The sequence below is a fragment of the Phalangium opilio genome, unplaced genomic scaffold, assembly GCF_054372755.1.
Source record: "Phalangium opilio isolate 3A_F unplaced genomic scaffold, DU_Popi_V2 ptg000009l_1, whole genome shotgun sequence".
In the NCBI taxonomy this organism is placed as follows: Eukaryota; Metazoa; Arthropoda; class Arachnida; order Opiliones; family Phalangiidae; genus Phalangium; species Phalangium opilio.
Genome location: NW_028324146.1, coordinates 7,157,148 through 7,179,651, shown reverse-complemented (window position 1 = coordinate 7,179,651; position 22,504 = coordinate 7,157,148). Strand labels below are relative to the sequence as shown.

The 22,504-nt window shown below is 36.6% G+C and overlaps 1 protein-coding gene across 3 annotated transcripts in view; it reads right to left on the bottom strand.

The window, feature by feature from the left end:
• LOC149713597 (cell adhesion molecule Dscam1-like) overlaps positions 1-22,504 on the bottom strand; it is a 157,294-nt gene that overhangs the window by 49,744 nt on the left and 85,046 nt on the right. For 2 of the 3 annotated variants that reach the window (XM_089849047.1, XM_089849048.1), the window contains exons 3-6: positions 18,897-19,058; positions 2,378-2,527; positions 881-1,174; positions 230-499 (exon numbers count right to left, since the gene is read on the bottom strand). In XM_089849047.1, coding sequence (XP_089705173.1) covers positions 230-499; positions 881-1,174; positions 2,378-2,527; positions 18,897-19,058 — 876 coding nt within the window. The remainder of the gene's footprint in view (positions 1-229; positions 500-880; positions 1,175-2,377; positions 2,528-18,896; positions 19,059-22,504) is intronic. The other variant, XM_089849049.1, reaches the window with a different exon arrangement.

Sequence of the window (22,504 nt, the reverse complement as noted above, 5' to 3'; positions counted from 1 at the left end):
ATACGCAGATGGAAAGGAATATTTCTTGGAATTTAGAAATATTTCGTTACATAATACCAGAAAATAGGATTTCATAGAAATGTTTTCAAAAACGTGTATGAATATAGGATGGATTCAAAAATACAGAATGTTTTAGTAATTATAATACTACTGGGCTCTCTCTAAGTTTTGAAGAATAAAAACTAACAAAAGGAGTTATAGTTATAGACGTGAGAAGAATTGGCCTTACCTTCTAGAGATAATTGGGCAACACCTTGGGCAGACTCGTCTTTATTGGTGACGTAGCATTGGTAGATTCCCGTGTCTTCCCTCTGGACGGATAAGATTTGGATGGAAAGGCGATTCAAGAATCGAACCCGGGAATGACCACGCAATGGCTGCTGGTCCTTGTACCACTCGACCGCCAATATGGGGTATCCCGAATGCGTGCAATTAAACGTCGCCGAACTACCCACATCCACTGTTTGTTCTTTGGGCTCAACACGCACGGAGAGCGGTGCTGAAATAATAATAAAAAAAATTATTTCCTGAAAATAAGTTTAAGAATAATAATTAAGCAACTGTTGCTTGAAAGCCCTGAATAAGTTTGCTAATAGTTATGGAAATTGCTCTAGAATAAGATGGAAGCTTCTTCGAGAATATTAAACAATAGCTCCTGGTGCTCGTCTCTTGAAATGCGTTTCAAGCCATTCCATAAATATTTAGTTACTATTTGACCATATCCTAAAGAAGGGGTTTTCTGTCTTTCAGGGCTGAGCATGCCTAACATAATCTTTAAAACTTGCGCAACGAAACTAAACAAAACGTCCCGAAGATCAGCAACGCCGGCTAACTTTGCTACAGTTAGTAATAATTAAATTAAAGTACCCTTGTATCTCACCTGTAACTAATAAGTCGGTGTATCCAGTATCAGATCCGAGGGTGTTGTTAACGACGCAGACGTACTTTCCGCTGTCCTGAACGGTGGGTTGCGTTAGAATGAGGCTTCCGTCAACCTGCTGCCACTTGTCGCCCAAGTTGATTGGTTTGTGGCGAGAACCCTCTTTGCGGTACCACGTGTACGTGGGAATGGGATGAGCTTGAGCGGCACACGGTAACGAAAAGGGCTCGTTTTCACGCACTTCCAACTGGCGTTTCATGTCCGTTATTCGAGGCATCACGTTGCTAACCGGCTCTAACAAATCGATGAATCAATTCATCATTTTCAACGGTAAAGGATATTAGCAGAAGTAAATGTTTTTATCCGGGGAAGTATAAGGCCCTTAGGCTTTCTACTGTACCCACGTTGTTGGACCAAATTTCCTTTTGTCATTCAGGATCAAAATTACCCTCCCCAATCAGGCCTTAATATCTTGAATCGCATTTTTAATTTAAGAACTGTACGCTGAAGAACAGTTAGTCGTGAGTTTAAAATTATTCAGTTTGATTTTATAATGTTAGTTCATATTTGTCTCGTCTTATAGGGGATGGATGAAAGTAACACTAGTTTCCGTTAGCCATCTGGCTAGTAACGAAAGTGCTATTATGTTACAGTTTCCGTTAGCTATCTGGCTAGTAACGAAAGTGCTATTATGTTACAGTTTCCGTTAGCTATCTGGCTAGTAACGAAAGTGCTATTATGTTACAGTTTCCGTTAGCTATCTGGCTAGTAACGAAAGTGCTATTATGTTACAGTTTCCGTTAGCTATCTGGCTAGTAACGAAAGTGCTATTATGTTACATTTTCTAGTCTCTACTTTCAAAATATCAAGTTGCTATTTTTAAAATCCATTGAAAAATCACGAAAACTCAGTTTCGATATATCAACCATTTTGTTTTGTCGAGCTTGTTTGCACGTTTTATTACATCACTATGACGTTGAGGGAAAAAAGCGCGGGAATCCTATACGCGTCTCGCGCTTCTCGCCAGTCTAAACTCGGGGTCTGATAACAGAGAGAGTGGCGTCATTTAACGTGAAAAAATATATCAGTGACGTTGGAGCACGGGAAACGTTTAAGCCTAAATTCTTAAAAAGTGGATTTAAAATAATTTCATATGAAACATTTTCAAATGCATATTGCCAAATAACCAGAAATCGGAGAATTAAAAGCTTGATACTTTTGAATTCACAGAAATTAATTCTATCTTTTGTTATATAAATCAGAGGTTTTTCAAACGAAGCTTCTCATTCCCTTTAATAAACAAGCTCCCAATCAGAGATGGCAGGATTCGAATACGAAAATTCTGAATATGATACTTCATGTATACAACTCATTAACTTCTGGCTGCAGCGAATAGCATGTCCTGATGACGTATCTTACATATCAGACCACTTAACACACGGACAGGCATCGGAATTGGGAACTTGGATACGTTGATATAAATTATGTTATAATTACCATTCACCATGATACGTCCGAAGGTTTCGCTTGTGACGATTTCATTGGTTAGTCTATTTCTCGTTTGGCACTGAAATCGCTTTTCACTGTCATTGATATCAACTCGTCTGATATGTATCTCACCACTTGGAAAGACGCTATAACGATCACCTGAAAGACGGAGTTAAATTACTACCATAATTACTGTACACTTTGATAATTAAAAATTTGTTAACATTATGAGTCTGTCAACTTGTTTCCGATTTATGGTAGTAGTCAGTGCATTTCTTTTTGAAGTTTGCAGGGTATTTCACGTAGTTACTTAAGCTAGTTAGTAGGTAAAAATGTACAAAGGTAAAAATAGTGTCAATTATTGATAAGGAGTTGCAAAAGTAGATCCTAATTTTTTTCAAAAATCGCATTAATTTGTATCGCCGCGGTGTTTTTCGGTTCCCATTTTTGAACCGAAGAGAATGGTTTAAAAGTTTTAAGCCAATAATAACAGCGCGGATAAAATCATGGGTAAAATATATCCTGGTATTGCGCTAACCCGTCAAATGTTTTTCTGATGCAAGTAAATTTTAAATGAAATATTAAACTTTTTGTTTAGAAAAGAGAGGCGTTTCCAAGATTTAGGTAAACGTTATACCGCTGGATAATCTTTTGTATTCAAATATTTGCTCATAATTTTAAGGAGTGTTTAATGTTGAAAAATTTCATTATAAAATATTCCGCGTAATCCTCAAAAGACAGCGTTTTACATTGGGTAACACAACATGAATAAGTATTAAACGCGTTCAAAATTATTTCCGCCGACCCTGTAAGTAGTAATAACGACCCCTAGAGGCTGACTCAAATCTAACTAATAATCTCTACTGTTCAACCGTACAACTGTTACGATGTTTAACGCAGAGCTGTGCTAATTAATTAGTTAGCTAATTGAATTTCTAATTAATTAGCAAAATTTACTAATTGAAAATGGTAATTGTATTTTAATTACGTTAGTGTTAATTGAGAAGTAATTCTAATTAATTAGTATGAATCGAAAAGGTAATTATCTAATTAAAATTTAATTAGATTTAGGATTAACTAATTAGCTAATTGAATTTTCAATTAATCTTTTACGCCAATTTGTTGTAAAAAAATCGAGGAATTAACTCTTGATTCATCTATTTGAATATGAAAAAGCCTTATTATATCGATGAGGAAACCTTAGTGCTACTCTAAATTTTTCAGCTCCTCAAACATGAGAGAATACTAGTACTAGTAGAAAATTACGTAGTTCGCAACTGCCCCATTTCGAAATTTCGACTGTTTTACCTATTCGAATTAATAGCAGTGCGCATGTATTTACTACTCAGGGGTCCATTATAGGAACTGTGGGAAGAAAATGAAGAAATGAGACAAATTTTAACATGACGGAAGGCTCGAGGCTTGTCTCATTTTTCGAGAATAATTCATGGCTTCCGTACCCGTTTTTCAATGACATTAAAACATTAAACTTTGCATTACCAAAGTACTAAATCCATGGGCACTTTTAAACTTTTATGTTTACTTATGGTCTCTTTTTTACCTTAATTAGACAAGTAATTAATTAGAAATTAGTAATTCTAATTAATTAGTTTGATAAATAAATGCCAAATTTCTAATTGAATTGAATTAGTTTCTATGTCTAATTGCTAATTGGCTAATTAATTAGATCATAAATATTTCCCTAATTGCTAATTCTAATTCAATTAGTTGTCAGCTAATTAGCACAGCTCTGGTTTAACGTTTTGTCTTAATCCGCCTTAACTCTCTTCAGCACCAACGAACAGCAGTGTAGTGTATTATTTGTTGTCTATAAAACCCATTAGGCTTAGCATATCATCATTTAAAAATAATATTAGCAATATTAAAAAACTAGTTGGGAATAAGACTAGTTAGCACATTTTTGAGTTTTTGGGCCCCATATTAAAAGATGCTGGTATGTTCAGGTCCAAAAGCCTGGAATTTATCGTAATGTACGAACATTTTCCACTTGTCCAAAATTCCCGCAGATTTAAATTATCTTTCTCATTGTGTACTTATTCAAGACCTAGTAACGAAACTGCAAAGCTAGTGCTCAACTTTCTAGGCGAGTTAACCACGAGTGCTGATTGCCACTCAGTCAGATCATTACTTAAATAGAAACGGAGCCTCCGAGACGATCTAGGCCCGTGCCTATCGAGAAGCGAGAATAAATTTTTAACTATTTTAGTTCGCCGTGTTTTCTCGCTTGGGGCGCTTTTAGTATCGTAAAATAAAAATAAGTTCAGCCTCGTGATCCCGTCGACTGCTACATTATTAGGGCAAGGCATAGACGTAGAGCGGTGAAGCCCAGGTCGCGAATAGTAAGAAAATATTTCGAAAATTTCCGAAGACCTTTATTAAACAATCATGCCAAAGAAGTAAAGGATAAAAAAGCTAGGGTTAAAAAATGAAAGGTTATGAAGGAGTAAAAAAATTCCTCTAATAAAACTGTTAATTAACAACTTCCAGAAGTTTTGTTTTACTAAAAAAACAACAATGTTAAAATCTCATAGTTAATTTTGTTGTCCACACAATCTAACCAAAAGCTTCAATAAAAAGTAAATGGCCCCTAAAACAATTTCGTTAGTTTAAGGGTGAAACCTTTCCTTTTCATAAAATTTTTGTAATTGGCCCCTAAAATATCAAAGATAATTTCTGGAAGACCCCGGTCGCAACTGTGATAAAAGCGTTATCTAGTACACATATAGGGTGAAAATGTTCCCTCTATGAAACTGCATATTTCCCCACATAAAAGTCGACACGCACGGGCCTAGATCATCTCGGAGGCTTCGAATGATATAGAAGACACATGTAATGTTTTATAAATTCACAGGTCCGCGTTCAGTTCCCCAATAAAAGTAATCTAGTGTAGTACTCTTTGATTTGCTCTCGATTGAGCTAGATCGCTTTAGAGAAACGTTTGTTTTGTTACAGTTAACGTATTGGAAATGGGAAAAGCATTATTTTCAAATAAAAGCCATGAATTTCGCCAGCAATATAGTGTATTACGGAGGAAACATGGCAGGTCACCAGAGATACCAACTTACCAAGAGGGGCCACGAGATTTCTAGCTTATTTGGGAAGAAATCATAAGCAGAGATTTCATAAAGAAAGTTTATTCCTTGAAACGCGAAAGAAATGAGATTTACCGACTTCGTGGAGAAAGGGGGGAGGAGTCGAATTGAGTAGCGTTTCTCGGTCACTATGCGTAGTAAGTTTCACCCCCAAGTGGGAGAATACTGTGGGGGATGGAATGGGGAAAGATTCTTGCACACTGTGGTAAAACCACCATGATGCTTCTTTGGCTACATTTATAACGCCCTCTCTCGACCATGTTTCGACTTAGCAAATTCAAAATATAGTGGCAGCATGGTTCCAGGCTTCCATCGTTTTAGATAATAACTTTGGCTTTTATACACGCAGTATATGCCCATATTCAAATAATTAATACGTGAAATATTACCTAATTCACAAAAAGCTTGCCTCCGTTCCTCCGTTGAAATCTACGCGCCACGAAGTAGCAGAAGTCAATTAAATTAAACTCTCCACCATGGTGCCACAGACGGCGCCAGCTAACTAGGTCACGTGTACTTACGACGATGTGGATGATGCGGCCCCCACTATTTCAACCCCATCCTCCCGTTTTTGTGGGAAATTATAGCGCGGATCGGGGCAGAGTTCGGCTCAATATTTCGACTCCTCCCCCTTTTCTCCATGGTCACTTGAATAATCAGATGTACAAAACCGCAGAAACAGATTTCTTGATTTCTAGAATTCTTAGAAAATCATCAGTAATCAAAATCATTCTTGTGGGTAATCAAAGGTAATCGGAAATCTCCGATAATCACTGGAAATCACATGAAATCTTGAGAAAATAAGAAATAACCACATGATTTACTAGTAATCTTTTGTAATCACCTCGGTAATCACACCTTTCGTGAAATAATCACACATTATCAATCGAGGAATTCGAAAATCTAAAAGAAAAATCGTAATCAGTTGAAGTAGAAATAATCGCAGCATTCATCGAAATTCGCGAAGAATCCAGTGGTAATCACAAAATTCACCAAAAAAAATCACCGGAATTCATTGAAATTCAAACAGGAATCACAAGCAATCTGTGGAAATAACGGGAAATCAGTGTAAAGATTATGGAAAGTAAGACTATAAAAATAATCGTAATCACAGAAATCAAGAAATTCGTTCAGTAGTCATCGGAATTCACATAAAAATTCAGAAATCAGTAATCAGGTGTACAAAATTTTCGCGAATGACTAGCCCCTTGAGGCTTTCCATGTTTGAAAGAGCAATAAAATGGCATTTACTAAAACTCTAGAGAAAAATGTTGAAAAAATTCAGAATGGAAAATTACTACTACGTAATACTGGGGAAATAGTTCAGCTTTTCCATCGAGTTAGAGCAAGTTAGCCACAAAAGATGAAGTGGTGATTATAATTATACTAATACTTTCTCTCCCAATACGAGCTAGAAGCTGGAAACCGATCTTTTCAAATCTTACAGTCAGTAAAGATGCGACAAGCAACAGCTTCAACTTCCTGCTCTATCAAACCGAGGATTCAAACTAAAAGAATCGGCATATGTTTGTTACTCTTAAGTTTCAATACGAATAAAGTCATAAAACTCAATTTTTCACAGCAGTGTGAAATCTTTAGCTCTGAAGATCTGTACTCGCTTTCTAACCAGCAACTCATCGATATAGATTTAATTCGGTTTTCCACGAACATACCTTATTCGTATTAAAAAGTAAGCCCAACAATAATGACGACTTCAGATTAAATTCCAAGAAAATGCCAAATTAGTTTTGGTAATTATAATCCACAGCTTCTAACCGAGCCCAAATTTGGGAACTATATGAGCAAAAATTGGATTTCGAAAATAAAAGTCGTGCTTCACTAAGGGTCCCTTAAAATATTTGAGGCACTACCCTGGCCAACAGTCCTTTTATCCGTACCTGTCCGAGTTTATTACAGTATATTCAAGAATTAGGGCTCTGTACTGAAAAATTGCACCTTTTGAAAATTCTGATACTCCTGTAGCCTTAACATTACAATCTTATGTTCTGATGAAAAAGAAAGGCTATTGGAAAACCAATAACGGTCGTCTTAGCGCACCGACACTATCAATGTACCCGACAAAGCAGGTACTGGGAAGGAGCGTGGGACTTTGAAGTTCGCTGTCACGAGACCTTGTCACTAAAGTGCACTTTCCGATTCGTATCGCCGGCGGAATTGGAGGAATGTGATGAAGACCGGATTTGGTGAATAGGTTTCTTAAGCCGCATTACGATGGCGACAAAAAAAGCTTTTACTGACTCCGGACCAGCAGTCCCAGCTACAACTACCAATCACCTTAAGTTCCTTTAGCCATTGCACCCCTGTTTGGAAGTCGCCTTGGCAATAAAGTATATTGGCACAAGGCTCGACTAGCCAGCCGGAAACGACCGTTTGTACAGCTCGACCATCAAAGTCCCGTTTCTATTAGAAGAAAAGAAAATCAAGCAGAATTAGGGAGAGCTATACACCAGCAGGGTCACCCAAATCAATTCTCCTGCCCCGCAGAACAGCCGGGATATTGTTGTGCAAGATGAGGTCGTTGGTCTTTTACCGCTATTAAGAAATACTGTTCTCACGCATTTCGCGGTTATTAGTGTTTAATTGGTGTCAATTAAATCATTTATAACATTTCTTGTTATGAAATGACGGCGAATTTTATTAGGGTTTTCTTCTGGTTAACGTAGAATTAAATTGTCAGATTCTTTTATCTAATTAGATTGATGAAGAAATGTCCACTTTTGTTGATGTGCAAGATGGAATACACGTGAAGGAAAAGTACCTATATTTTCTTTGCATATCCTGGGGTAGGGGGTTGTGGACTTTGACGCGCACAAAAATTTGCTTGGTCTCTATTCCCTCTTTTAAAATTACACAAATCCCTGGTATAGTTTTATTTTTGCCTCTTTGCAACGGAGATGGAAGGTTTAAATTAAAGATGGCCGATACCAGGCTTAACCCATACCGGTGCAAACATGAACGGATACGATCGATACCGATATTTACTCACTATGATCCAAAACCCGATAGTTCAACCGATACCGATATGGTATCGGTACCGGTTCATCCCTACAGGCGCGTACTAAGAAAGATTTTCGCTTAATAGTTGTTAGATAAACTGAATTCAGGTACTTTTTAAATAGAACTCGTCACGATTGAAATTCATAGAAATGAGATATTATCACCATCAATACGTTACCGAAAGACCTAAAAATTTCATGTAGCGCCATATAACGCATTTTAAACGAGTATCGGTTTAGTATCGGATTAAACCAACCGATCCAATACGATCGGGAAACCCCGAGTATCGGTGCCGGTTCATCCCTAGTTTAAATCGTGCATCTAGAAAGTTAGATGTAAGTTCTATAAACAATGAAGTATCTCGCTCGCTGTAAAGACCTACGTTTGTCTCTGTTCAGTTCAGAGCGTGTTACCTTCCCAAAAACCCTAACAACGATACTTTGCGCTGTAATCCTAGTTGCTATTATTTTGTATGGTAAAGGTCCAATTACGCTATCGTGAACTGCGCTTATACCCTTAGGACTGTGTTGCAGTGCGAACGGGTCTAGTTTTTCTTAAGCAATGAAAGAGTCACCTTTAGTTATTGAAAAATAAATTGCAGCTAAGTTTTCCCGGTATATACTGTTCGTTTTATAAGAGTATCACGATGGTATTTTGAAACGACGCAACGGTATAGGCCTAGTGATCTCTAGGGAGTGTTTTTGTGAAAAAAAAGTTGGGTGAAATAAATGTAGCGAAAGATACCTAGAAATTGCGGGGGAAAAATGAGAGAAGCCGATTTAGCCGAGCGAAGAAATGTCCACACTTCCAAATCTAACTCTGATTAATCGAACCATTTTACCCCTAGAACCAAGACAAGAGTTCCACTAAATCTGAAAGATAATATACTTGTTACCACTAATGGCAAAGGTTCCTGACGTTCTACGTATCAAATAACCTTCAAATGTCTACGCATTATCGTTGATTATAAATGAAAAATAGAAACAAAAGAAGATGAGGCTGTATAACCGACAATCATATGAACCATGCTGACTTTCAGTCAACCATAAAAAATGTATACTGCCCCGTTACGCGCAATTGCATTACCATCAAGATTTGCATTACCAATTCATAATCACTAAAAACCAAAACTATTTTGTAAGTCAGTTTCTGAATGCCTCTTCAGCTGCAGAGCCTATATTTTGGCAACAATAATTAACAAAAAGATAAGGAAATAGTATTGCAGAGCACTTATTAGTCAATAAAAATTTTAGACGGATAGAAATTGAGATCAAGACTTGGTTGGTGCACAACTTCATATTGCGAATACACCACCCAAGGCACTAACATCCACCCTAATGCCTTACTTTGTTATCTCTATTTGCATTTACTATGAACAACATTAGCCAAACAAAAGTCGTAATGGTTTGAATCAAATATTTTATTTTTGTCAAATCTAATGAAGATGTAGAGATTTTATTTTGTCTATTGATCTTTCATGAAACAAGAATTTAAAAAATTGAAGAGTCGTTAGTGGAGATATCCCTTAAAGGGAGGGTGAAGTAGAAAATCAAGTGATTTTTTTATCGATTCTTCTACTAATTATAAGACCGGGTGAAGTAGATAATCAAGACCATTCTGCATTGTGAAATATTCAGGAAATACTTCCGAATCATTTTAAAATTCAAATTAGGTTCAGATTTTAAAGATAATTTTAAATAAGGACATCCGACCAACCGTATACCACCCTGCCTTTTTATTAACAAAATTCTCGTGGCAAGCTCCATGGCTCGCGCCACGATTCTCATGTCGCGCGGCAATTTTATCAAATCTCCCGATAAAATTTCATTTGGCATGGAACGTGCCACGAGAATTTTGTTAATAAAAAGGCAGGGCGGTAAAATCTGATCCTTATTGGAATTTTAAAATCATTCAGAAGTATTTCCTGAATGTTTCAATAAGCAGACTGGTCTTATAATTAGTAGAAGGAAGAATCGATAAAAAATCACTTGATTTTCTACTTCACCCTCCCTTTAAAGGGAGAGTTAAAAGGAAAATCAAGCGATTTTTAATCGATTCTTCTACGAATGATTTAGATAATTCTTAACAAAAAACTGTGTGTTACAGATTGGTCGGAGGTGCTAACTTCAAGTTATCCATGAAATCTCAAAACTAATTGTAATTTAAAATCATTCGGAGTTATTTCCTAGGTTTGTCACAGATTGGTGGTTTTAAAATAGTAGTAGAATTAATAAAAATCACTTCCACCCTCCCTTTAATTACAATGCCGAGAATCGAATAGAATATCAGTGTCCCGGCCCTGTTTCGGAAAATCAATCGATATGAAGCAAATTGCGTTTTAAAAGTGGACTGAAGGCTCAAGCGAGTAAAGTCCATTTTACTTTCTAATAATTTATTTTCAAAAATTCTAAAGTGCTTCAGCCGCACCGGCTCTACCACCCCCCCCCCCCCCTCCAAGAGACTTCACTTACAATAGGATGGTTGATGCTCTGATTTCTGGCATCGCTGGATCTCTTAAGCATCCACCCCGTTATGTCTTAAGAGACCGGAAAACGCCCGCCTTCCACTGTACAAACCAATTCTCATCTACCATTGCATTAGGGGGAGGAGGGATGGGGCTGAATTTGGGAACACTCAAGGTCATTCGGTCTTTAGTGATTGATCATAAGCCTACAGAAAAAAAATTAAACGTCCTCGGCCGTTCCCGGTTTCCTATTTATTTTTTATAAAGGCATAGAGAGGAATCTACCCCGTTTTCCAGTCCCTTTAGAGATTCTGCGATTATATTTCTGGATGCAGAATTGTGCTCCAATATTTGTTCCCAAATGTTAATCTCAAATTATATGCGTAATAATGCGAATGACACTTCATATTGCCGTAATTCTAAATGTCTTAAGAAAGGTTTGTTCCACGTTATAGATAGTGGTGATGTGGCAACTCTAAAAACCAACCTTAGTCTCATGTTGAGAGGTTTTATTAACTTTCCGGTCCGCCTCCAGAGTCTGCTTTTAACTCGCTAGGTTTGATTGCGAACAAATTTGGAAAGCTGGTTGGCGGAAATCATATTACCTAAGAAACGTATTTAACTGAGTGTCAAAATTAACAATATGCCATGATCCTACCGTGGCTATATTCGTCAACGTATTGTACAAAAATTTGGTCATTAGCCCAATCTAGGAACACTTTTCTAAACCTAGATATTTCCGTTCCATATAACAAGAAGATAAATACATAAAGGTTGAGCAAATGCCTATCGATTGCACCGAATTTCAGACACATGCTTTCCCAGGAAAATGGGTTTTAGAAAAGGTAAATAATTAAACGGAACACCCCCTTCCTAAATTAGAACACAAAAATACAAATGCCAGAGATTCAAGTTTGTCTAGCTAAAAATGGTGAAATAAATTTAGAAGCGATGCTACGACCGCGAAGAGACCGTAGTTTTATCCTTATTATTGTCCTATTGTCAGAAGCCCTATCTTTTGCATCCTTTCTCAAAATCTTGTCAATTTCAGATATTTCAGTACCAAATAAGTTACTGAAGTAAAGAAGCGTACCAATACATAAAGTTATTTATAAAAGACCCAGCTGTACGTCAGAACATTACGCGATACTAGAAGTTCCACGGTTTTTTAAAATCAATGTTATTAGAAATTCCTATCTCTTAAGATTAAAGTCTTTAACCATACCATATGATGTTGGGTGGAGAGTAGCAATCAATCTTTAAGTAATCCGTTTTCATAAAAACGCAATCGGTAAAAATCAATGAAGTAGAAACAAGGGTTGGCTAAGTGTAAAGGGGTTCACTTAATGGAACGGTAATGGATCCTTCCAAACAGTGGCGGCTAATACTCTTCTAACACCCCGTGTCAAAGAAAACAGAACCAACAAGCTAAACAGCTTAAAACAATGTTTCAACTAAGCCAGCTCAAATTTCATTTTGGTAGTTTCCGTTTTATTGGTTCTCGTAATTTGAAGGAAGAGCTCGAGTTGCTCGAGTGAGACGGATAGGCGGTAACGTTACTCGCACGCTAACGCCTCAGAAATTAAATCATCGTGTTCGTAAGGCGGACGCTGTATTTGGAAACATTCCCTACATCAACACAAATCACGCTAGCCATATCTTTCTTAAACGCTTCGTCTAAAGTTTATTCTATAAAGAAAGTTTGTCAATGTACTTCTGTTTGAATTTTCATGTTTTTCTTTTAATTTTGAATTTCTTTATTTCCAAGATTTTTCCATGTTTCATTTTGTTCTGTTAAATCTGGATTTAGGTGATCCGCTTAACAAAGACTTGTGCGCGAATGACCGCCCATTTCTTTTTCTTTGCCTCGCGTGCAAAAATTTCTAAGGTTAAGATATACATTTATGCTACTAATCATGCCACTAAATGTGAAAGTTTGGGTTGCAGGCGTTATAACAATACGAATTTATATATCGAGTCAAGGTTCAAAAACTTGATTCATAACCCATGCAGAAACATGTTAATGAGACTGAACGCGAGTGCTTCACAATAGGAGCAGTCAAAGTGGGGTTACTGACGCTTACCGAAACTAGACATGATCATCTAAAAATATTCCCGATTCGAACCTTTCAAAGCCGAGTAGGCAATTAATATCTCTTATAGAGCCGAGTAACGCTGAAGTTCGAGGCTTATTATTTTAGCGTTGAATTTAAGCATAAATTCCGTTACTGTTTTTGGTAGTAACAGAAGTCCTATAATTGGCCTAGGATGTAACCAAGAAGTGATATCTAGTTTACTAGGGAGAAGGTGTAAGATGCCTAAGTATTCGCGCGCCATAGTCCCAGTCCCCTTTTCAAAATACAAGGGGGACGCAAAAGGAGGCCTGGCTATTTCGCCTCTCCTCAGTCGGAAAATACTTAATTTTCGTCATTGGCGTCGCGCTGACGTGAGTTTTCGAAAAAACAATGAAATGCTGGTTGTAATTTAGAGGCGGGGATTAACTCTGGACCTACGTTTGTACTGGAGATAAAGCTGGTAATGCGGCGAATTTATTCCTTTACCCTAATAAACTAGATATCACTTCTTGGTGTAACCAAATGCGGGGTTTGGGACTCCCCTCTCTTGTGTAGCAATACTGAAGAAGGGCGACACATTCCCCACCTCAATATATTCAATTTCGTACAACGGGAATTTTTTGAATGTTTGGTTTTGACTTGTTATACCTGAAGATGTAAATTAGGGATGATCCGGTACCGATACCATATCGGTATCGGCACCGATAGTATCGGATCGGTTGGTTTAATACGATACTAAACCTATACTCGTTGAAAATGCGTTATATGGCGCTACATGACATTTGCAAGTCTTTCAGTAATGTATTGATGGTGATAATTCAATTTTACGAATGTCAATTTGCCGTGATATTATTTTGGAAGTACCTCTAAACAATGTACTTGGTAGTATAATTCACGAAACTATATTCTATAATTATTTCCTAGTTTTTTTCATACATGTGTAAATGGCACTGTACAGTACTACTAAAAATATCGGTTTAGGTTGAAGTATCGGGGTTTTGAATCATAGTAAGTAAATATCGGTATCGGTTCAAGTTTGCACCGGTATCGATCGGGGTAAGTTCCCTTTCAACCGAATTCCCAATGGACCGAAATCTTTAGATTTTCAGCCCAATGGCTATATTCCCGATGGACCGAAATTCCAATCGTCCGAATATGCTCTAAAAAATACATCAATATAACTTGAATTACTAGAGCCGTCAGCGATTCGGTGGTGTAGTGAATACGGTGTTGGACTGCGAAGCGATAGGTTGTTGATTCGAATCTCCGAAAGGTATGTTAATAACATTAAAATTAAATGCTATGTTTCGTGATAACAATTAAAACGCTCACTTTCATTCCTTTCAAGGCAAGATAAATTTAGAATTAATAAACAAATTGTGCTTAAAATGAAGTATAGTCTTAATAGTAGTTCCATCAATGTCTTTAAGTTTTAAATTAAAATTTTAATATTTTGGTTTCGGGTAGGTTAGGTTCAGTTCGGTTAGGTTAGGTTCGGTTCGGTTCGGTTCGGTTCGGTTAGATTAGGTTAGGTTATTATCCTATATAGCTGCTACCTTTTCCAAAACATTCTCCTACTAATTAGCTGCCACCTTTTCCAAAATATTATCCTAATAGTTAGCTGCCACCTTTTCCAAAATATTCTCCTAATAGTTAGCTGCCACCTTTTCCAAAACAATGGTTCCAATAATTTGTTGCCACGTGTTCCAAAATATTCTCCTATTAATTAGTTGCCACCTTTTCCTAAATATTCTCCTATTAATTAGCTGCCACCTTTTCCAAAATATTGTGCTATTAATTAGCTGCCACCTTTTTCAAAATATTCTCCTTTTAATTAGCTGCCACCTTTTCCAAAACATTCTCCTACTAATTAGCTGCCACCTTTTCCAAAATATTCTCCTAATAGTTAGCTGCCACCATTTCCAAAATATTCTCCTAATAGTTAGCTGCCACCTTTTCCAAAACATTCTCCTACTAATTAGCTGCCACCTTTTCCAAAATATTCTCCTAATAGTTAGCTGCCACCATTTCCAAAATATTCTCCTAATAGTTAGCTGCCACCTTTTTCAAAATATTCTCCTATTAATTAGCTGACACCTTTTCCAAAATATTCTCCTAATAGTTAGCTGCCACCTTTTTCAAAATATTCTCCTATTAATTAGCTGACACCTTTTCCAAAATATTTCTATTATTGCTAATAAATTGTTCGTGATAAGAGGCGGGCTTTTAATACTCATATAAATAATCTTCTTACCTGCAAACAAGGTTGGGTTGGGTTGGGTTAGGTTAGGTTAGATTTGGTTTGGTTAAGTTAGGTTTGGTTAAGTTAGGTTTGGTTAGGTTTAGTTTGGTTAGGTTTAGTTTGGTTAGGTTAGGTTTGGTTAGGTTAGGTGAGGTTCGCCGTAAGTAAAACGTAGTTAAAATAAGAGTAGTAATACATTTTCAACTCACATTTATTTCAACAAAAATAAGTTGTGAAATTAAAACTATATTTAATGCAAAACCACACAGTATGTCTTCTTCCAGTTCAATAGAATTTCGGTCCAATGGGACTATATTATAAATAAAATCGCACCTTTTGGCTACGTTCGGTCGAATGGGACACCACAAAATAACCGTTCTGTCGAATGGGAATTCGGTTCAATGGGACCAAAGTTCGATCGGTACCGGGTTAAGCCTGGTATCGTACATCTCTAATGTAAATATTATCACTGTTCAATGGTAAATTTCAATTAGTAATTATTCTATCGCTATAAAAAGGTAAGCAAGACTTCCCAACTAACGACTTATACGCTTACGTAAGGGGAAAGTGTTTAAAAATAATTAACAAAGCTGTCCTTAATGACTACTTGCAGGAGCAGATGACAAAGGAGTCTCGGACGCTAGCTTCCACAATATAGAGGGCAATGGGACCCGCGTACGTCTCAGCTGTAGCGGTATCGTTTGCCATAGAGGCGCTATCAGACATTATAGCAGACGATGCTTTTGGTGGATTATATCTGGCACCAAAGTCTGCTGGGAATTATTTTTGTAATAACGGACTAACGGTGGCTACTGAGGTTCGTCGTCTTACCCGATCGCGACATAAATATACACAATACATTTACTTTATTCAAACAGCTGTAATCGTTGGTATTAAGATAAAAGATAAGACTACATTTTGTGACCTTAAAGGTAGGAATTTATTGACTGCTACAAGAGGTTGGAAACGAAATCACCGTCTCTTACTTTTTGTGTTTTAAAAGATCGTGAGTGATGTCTTTTCCCAACCTCTTGTAGCTATCATTTAATTCAAGAAGAAATTTAGAAAAAATTGGCACTGAAACACATTTTAGTTTTTTAATAGTGTACATACGTTACTCGCTGGGCTTTTCATTATCAATTTTAGTCTAAAAAAAAGATTAAAAAGTTGAAATCCATTTTTTAACTCTAATACCCTAGGCTAATTATAAGCAGACGATACGTATTTTTAAAGAGAGGCTCCAGACGCGATTTCCCAGATCTCCTTTCGAGACTTTGCAGCCACGCTATTGGTTGGAAAATAAAGCTCAAATTTCCTACGAGAGGTGGCACTGGCGTAATGATTTTGGTTAATAACCGTGACGTTCGCGGATCCCATTGCCCTCTACATTATGGAAGCTAGCGTCCGAGACTCCATTGTCATCTGCTCCTGGTGATTCTAATATTTTAGGAACATTATATTAATTCAGATGAGAAAACTCATTTTATATTATCTGCAGCTTTCGAAAATGACTTTTTCAACTCCCATTCTACTCGCCCTCCGTTTACTTAATGACTTTTCAGCTCGAAGATATTATCGAGAAAACGAAACATAATAGGTATTATTTGGAAAAATACGTTTTCTCTTTGCTCAATTTGAACGCGACTGATTTTGGCCGCAGTTGTAACACGGGTTCAAAATTTGAAATTCAAGCTTTAGATTATTGAAAACGTTTTATTCATATTAAAAGCTAAATTTTATTAAAAATGACTTTTAATTAACTTGATCTTGTTGACCCTAGCATTTCTAATTATTGCTTGGCCGTAATATTGAAACACACATTCATAGAAGTTTATCCTCACATAACTGGCTTCCTAAGTTCATCAAAATCTCTTAAAGGGTACGCGAATTTACAATTTCATATCATATTTTACCACAAAAGTGGTATTATACTGTATTACACTTTCAAGTCTACTTTCAAAATAGCAAGTTTTTAATATAATTGAACCAAAGTTTCTATTTTTAAAATCCATTGAAAAATATGGAAACTCAGTTTCGTTATATCAACAATTTTGTCTTGTCGAGCTTGTTTGCCCGTTTGATGACATCACTATGACGTAAGGAAAAAAAGCGCGGGAATCCTATACGCGTCTCGAGCTTCTCGCCAGTCTAAACTCTGGGTCTGATAGCGGAGAGAGTGGCACCATCTCACGTGAAAAATATATCTGTGACGTCGGTCTACGGGAAACGTTTTAGCCTTTCATAAAAAGTGGATTTCAAATAATTTCATTTCCAAATGCATATTGCCAAATAACCAGAAATTGGCGAATTAAAAGCTTGAAATTTTTGAATTCAGAGAAATAAATTCTATCATTTGTTATATAAATCAGAGGTTTTTCAAACGAAGCTTCTCATTCCCTTTAAGTTTATGAAAGCTCACGGATCATAATTCTTGTTCTTTTTCTTGACAACCCGAGACAGTTACGTCGTTTTGATTCTCGGACAATTTTTATACGATGATCTGCTGGACGCGAGTTGTTTCCCTGAACTGACACTTTCGAAATATCATTCAATGTTAAGCATGCTTCCGGATTCTACTTCCGCACCAAGAGGTTGTCGCGTCTTTTTTTTATCAGATAAAATAACTTCCCGCTTCCGTCATCCTTCTTCAGAAATAATTCTTAAACCTCGTCAAGACGAAAAAAGCTACTCATCTTTTTTTCAAGGCCCAATCGGTTAAACTTCAAAAATAACGATACGCCACCCACCGGAAATGACCCCTTGTCAAACTCGTTAAATTTTTAACAATCATGGAAACGTGGCCCGCTAGTGACGCAGATCCTTAAGGTATTTGGATAAAGAACCGGTGTAAGTTGAGTAATTTTGCTTAGAGTTGTATATGTTGAAATTAAATTGAAAATACAATTTAACAATGGTAAATTTGAAAGAGCTCTTGGAATTCATAGCGACAGGATTTGAGGATGTTTCAAATTGTCAAAATTTGATGTAATTCAATGGAAAACGGACAAAATTAAGATTGCTAAAGTTTTGCCTTGATACTGTTTTTACTATTGTTCTGTAAATATCTCAAGCTATTTTTGGCGCATTATTTACAAGCTGACCAGTTATTGTAGAATCTCCAACATAAGATTTTTAAAACTGTTTCGATTTATAGGTTACCGAAAACATTGCGTCCACTACAACTGCGTTTAACATGTATTTATTTGTTTCAGTATACTAGAATCTTCAAATCTGGTTTTTCAACACCCAATAGCGAAACATCACGAGTTAAAGAGGAAATAAAGTGGCAAAGGAAGCCTTTTTAATCGCCTTGCATTGATGAAATAACATTAAAATCGTACTTCTACCAAACGCTGTCCATTAATTAAAACTTGGAGAAGAAATCTTGGTTGACCAATCCTTAGCGAGTTAGAAAACATGGGTGCTGTACTAGCTTAGCACATACGAAACTAACATGGCCCCCCTCACCAACCACACCTAGCTAATACGGAAATCTAGATTTTCAAGACTTGTTTTTCCAAGCGATTCTGCATATCCCAAGTGTTGGGTAAAAGCACGCTCATTCACTAACTACCCTTATATATTTAATCGTTGGTGAAATGAAAGAATGGGTTACCAGATAAAGCGTTAACTGGAATGACTTGAGTGGCATCGGTGATCCAAGCATTGACGGTGACGAAGTCCTTCATGAATCCGGGAATGTGGCATCTCAAAACGGCAGTGTTGCCAGCAATCACAAACTCGTCGTAAACGTCAACTGCGTAACTTTGAATATTCACTGGAAATATACCAAAAACGTAATTTTCATTAGCCAAAAATATTATAATTGAATATAGAAAAAATTATTTTTACTGTTGTTTTAAATTATTTAATTATTTGAGGGCATTATTTGGTCTACCTTCATCTGATTAGAAAGCAAAGTTATAAAAAGTATAAAAAATCAAAGTAAGCATCTTATCTACCAGCTCTGGCCCAAAACCATCTTATCAGTATATATATAATCTATGAGCGGTTTGGAAGCTATTAAAATAATACCAAAAGATGGTTTCATACAAGATTTTGTAATGCTTAAAATTATCTTCGCAATGCATTATTTGTGTTAAGAACCCTTCTTGAAATACTATAATTATATTTGTAAAAATAGTGGCATAAATCTAGTGGCAAATTATAATTTTACTGTAAAAAAAAGACCAATATTTTTTCAAGAATGTTCTCAACTATTTACATAACTTATACTTTCCGTAAGTGGATGTTAAGCTATAATAAACTAGCTAGGCTATCAGGCGTTGTTTTAAGAGACTTAAGCAAGACGACCCAAGGGCTCGTAATAGTAGCCACATCGTACCGTACTTAACAGGCGTACATAAAATTTATGTGAATAGCCCCTCGATGCGCTACTTTTAACTGTGCTAAAATCCTTTGTTCATTAAATTTATTTATGTTGTAAATGTAATAGTGCGACACAGAGAGAAATTTCGAGTGAGTAGCCCCTCGATGCGCTACCCTTAACATTGCTAAAATGATTACCCGTAAGACCATTCTAAAAACAACGATGCTAAAATGATTACACACAAGTAACCCTTAATAGAAGAACAGAAAGTTTTAGTGATTACAGACTTGGACTGCAAAATTTACCGAGTGTAGACAATTCTCGCTTTTCGTTCTCGAACTAGCTCTAAGTAAGTGTCTAGCATTACGAAGTATAGTTAGTGTCATACTTATCTAAATATCTTATAAACTTATGGCAAGAGTGATTAGTCTGGTCGTAGAAACTGAAGAGACTAAAGAGCCTGAGATAATGCATGCAATATCTCAGCGGGTAAAACATGCTCTGTGTAATGTCAGATGGGAAAACAATATGAATGTTTGATGCGATGCTAATGTTAATCTAATAGATTTCCGCAGAGAAGATTGTAAATAATGTAACGCTACCACTTTCATATATATATCATAAATCCAAACAAATCTTAGGTTTTTCCTCAATGATTCTATATTTCCCAACGTAACTGATACTTCCTTCGTCTGTGTCAACTTTTTCGGCACCGAAGTAAAATAAGTACATTGAATTAGTGAGTCACTTTCTTTTGATGAATGCGCGGTAACGATGCATTTGATTGTTCCGACTGATGGAGACCCAAGCTATCCGTGTTACTTTAATTTTAATAAAGTAATACTTAGTTTAATCGACGTGTGTTGTCTCTACGTTTAAAAGGTTTTCATTAATGAAAATTAAGTACCTAACCTAAGCATTCAAGTCAACCGAAACATTTAGGCACACTTCCTTCAAATAATCATATTATAATCTGCCAATCCAATGAGATCATTTAAAACGATTTTTTAATTTTTTTATCAGAATTCTTCGGAGTGAATAGTGTAGTGATTAAGTACAGTACGCTGGTTATTTAAACCGTTTTACCCAGCTGAGGAAAGTAGTTTGAATGGGGCAAACAACATATTCAAAGGCAACACTGGGCGTATTCCAACGAAAATATAATTTCCGATCGCCCACTTTACTCAATATTCAAACTAGCATACGAATAATAGGATGAGTACGTGGACAACCCAATTACATTTAACAAACAGATTTGCACCACGACACGAATTCTAGGCCTATCACCACCAACGAATTGATATATTTTACGGCATTGAATACCTCAATAGCAAAATTCATCATTTTCTCTGGAGAGAATGTTAGAGTGGTGATTGGTTTACCAAAGACGGTAGAGCAAAAGAGGTCACTAAAAAATGCTTTCATCCGTGCTTCCTTAGCGATTCATTTTCTTATTATATTTGCTTTTACTAATACGAGATCAGGCATGAACTAAATGAGTATTTGATTCTATTTGAAAATAGCGCGACTCACTTCGGCGACCAAAAGAAGACAAAAAGGTTTTCAGCCAGGAATCGAGTGGCTACGGATTAGAAAAAGCTCCGAAGCGAAAAGCAAAGATAGGTCCACGATATCTCGTGCATGTAGGTATAGTAATACTTTTGTATGGGCAATCGATGTGGGTTGGCTTAGGTTTGGCCAATGATATATTTGGTGTTCATTGGCGAGCCGAAAGATAAAAGCTGCACCAAATGGATTCCGAATGGCTCTTCTTCAGATTTCCAAATCGAGGCTACGATCTGCTCATTACCGTCTTCTTTTTCGCCAAAATACGTTCTACGCTATTTTTACCAATCTTCTTTTTCACCCAAACCTTTTAGATCCACTCCCAAAATAAGCCACTCCGTAAAGATAATAAATCCGATCAGAGTCTTATAGTGCCGTGTTTATTTTTAAGAATATAAGCAACGTAATAACAGAAGTGAGATGAGACTAGAAGTGAAGGGCTCTAGCATTGGTAATAGATCCTGGCATTAGTGAACAAATTTGAGGATTTAATATAATTGAACCAAAGTTTCTATTTTTTTAATCCATTGAAAAATCACGAAAACTCAGTTTTGATAGATTAATAATTTTGTCTTGTCGAGCTTGTTTGCCCGTTTTATGACATCACTATGACGTGCGGAAAACAAGCGCGGGAATCCTATACGCGCGAGGTATACGCGTCTCGAGCTTCTCGCCAGTCAAAACTCTGGGTCTGATTGCAGAGAGAGTGGCACCATCGCACGTGAAATATATATCTGTGATGTTTTAGCCTTTCATAAAAAGAGGATTTCAAATAATTTCATATGAATATTGCCAAATAACCAAAAATCGAAGAATTAAATGCTTGATATTTTTGAATTCACAGAAATTAATTCTGTGTTTTGTTATATAAATCAGAGGTTTTTCAAACAAAGCTTCTCTTCCCTTTAATTAAGCTCGTTGAGGTCTTTCAGCTCTGATAGCAATGTGAAGTAAAAAACTGGGACTATGCTGTATATAGATATATCACTGGCCCCGCCCGCAGCTGCTGACTCTGCTTCCCTGTAGTTACGCCAATGAGCCGCGTGAATTATACGCTGCTCTTAAGCCGCGTTTACACGAGACACTTTTAAACCGTTTTGGAATGTACAAAAAATAATATTACGCTGTTAAAACCAGAGATCTTTCACGAGGAAATGCAAATATTATTTTTCAAAAAGTGTTAGGCCTTTCCAAAACGGTTGAAAACGGTTCCGAAGTGTCTCGTGTAAACGCGGCTTTATTGTCTCGTTTCCTGTTATTGTTTTCTAATAGGGTTTTCAAGTTTGTAATGAAATCCAAACATATGTCGTGAAATCTTTTATTTTTGC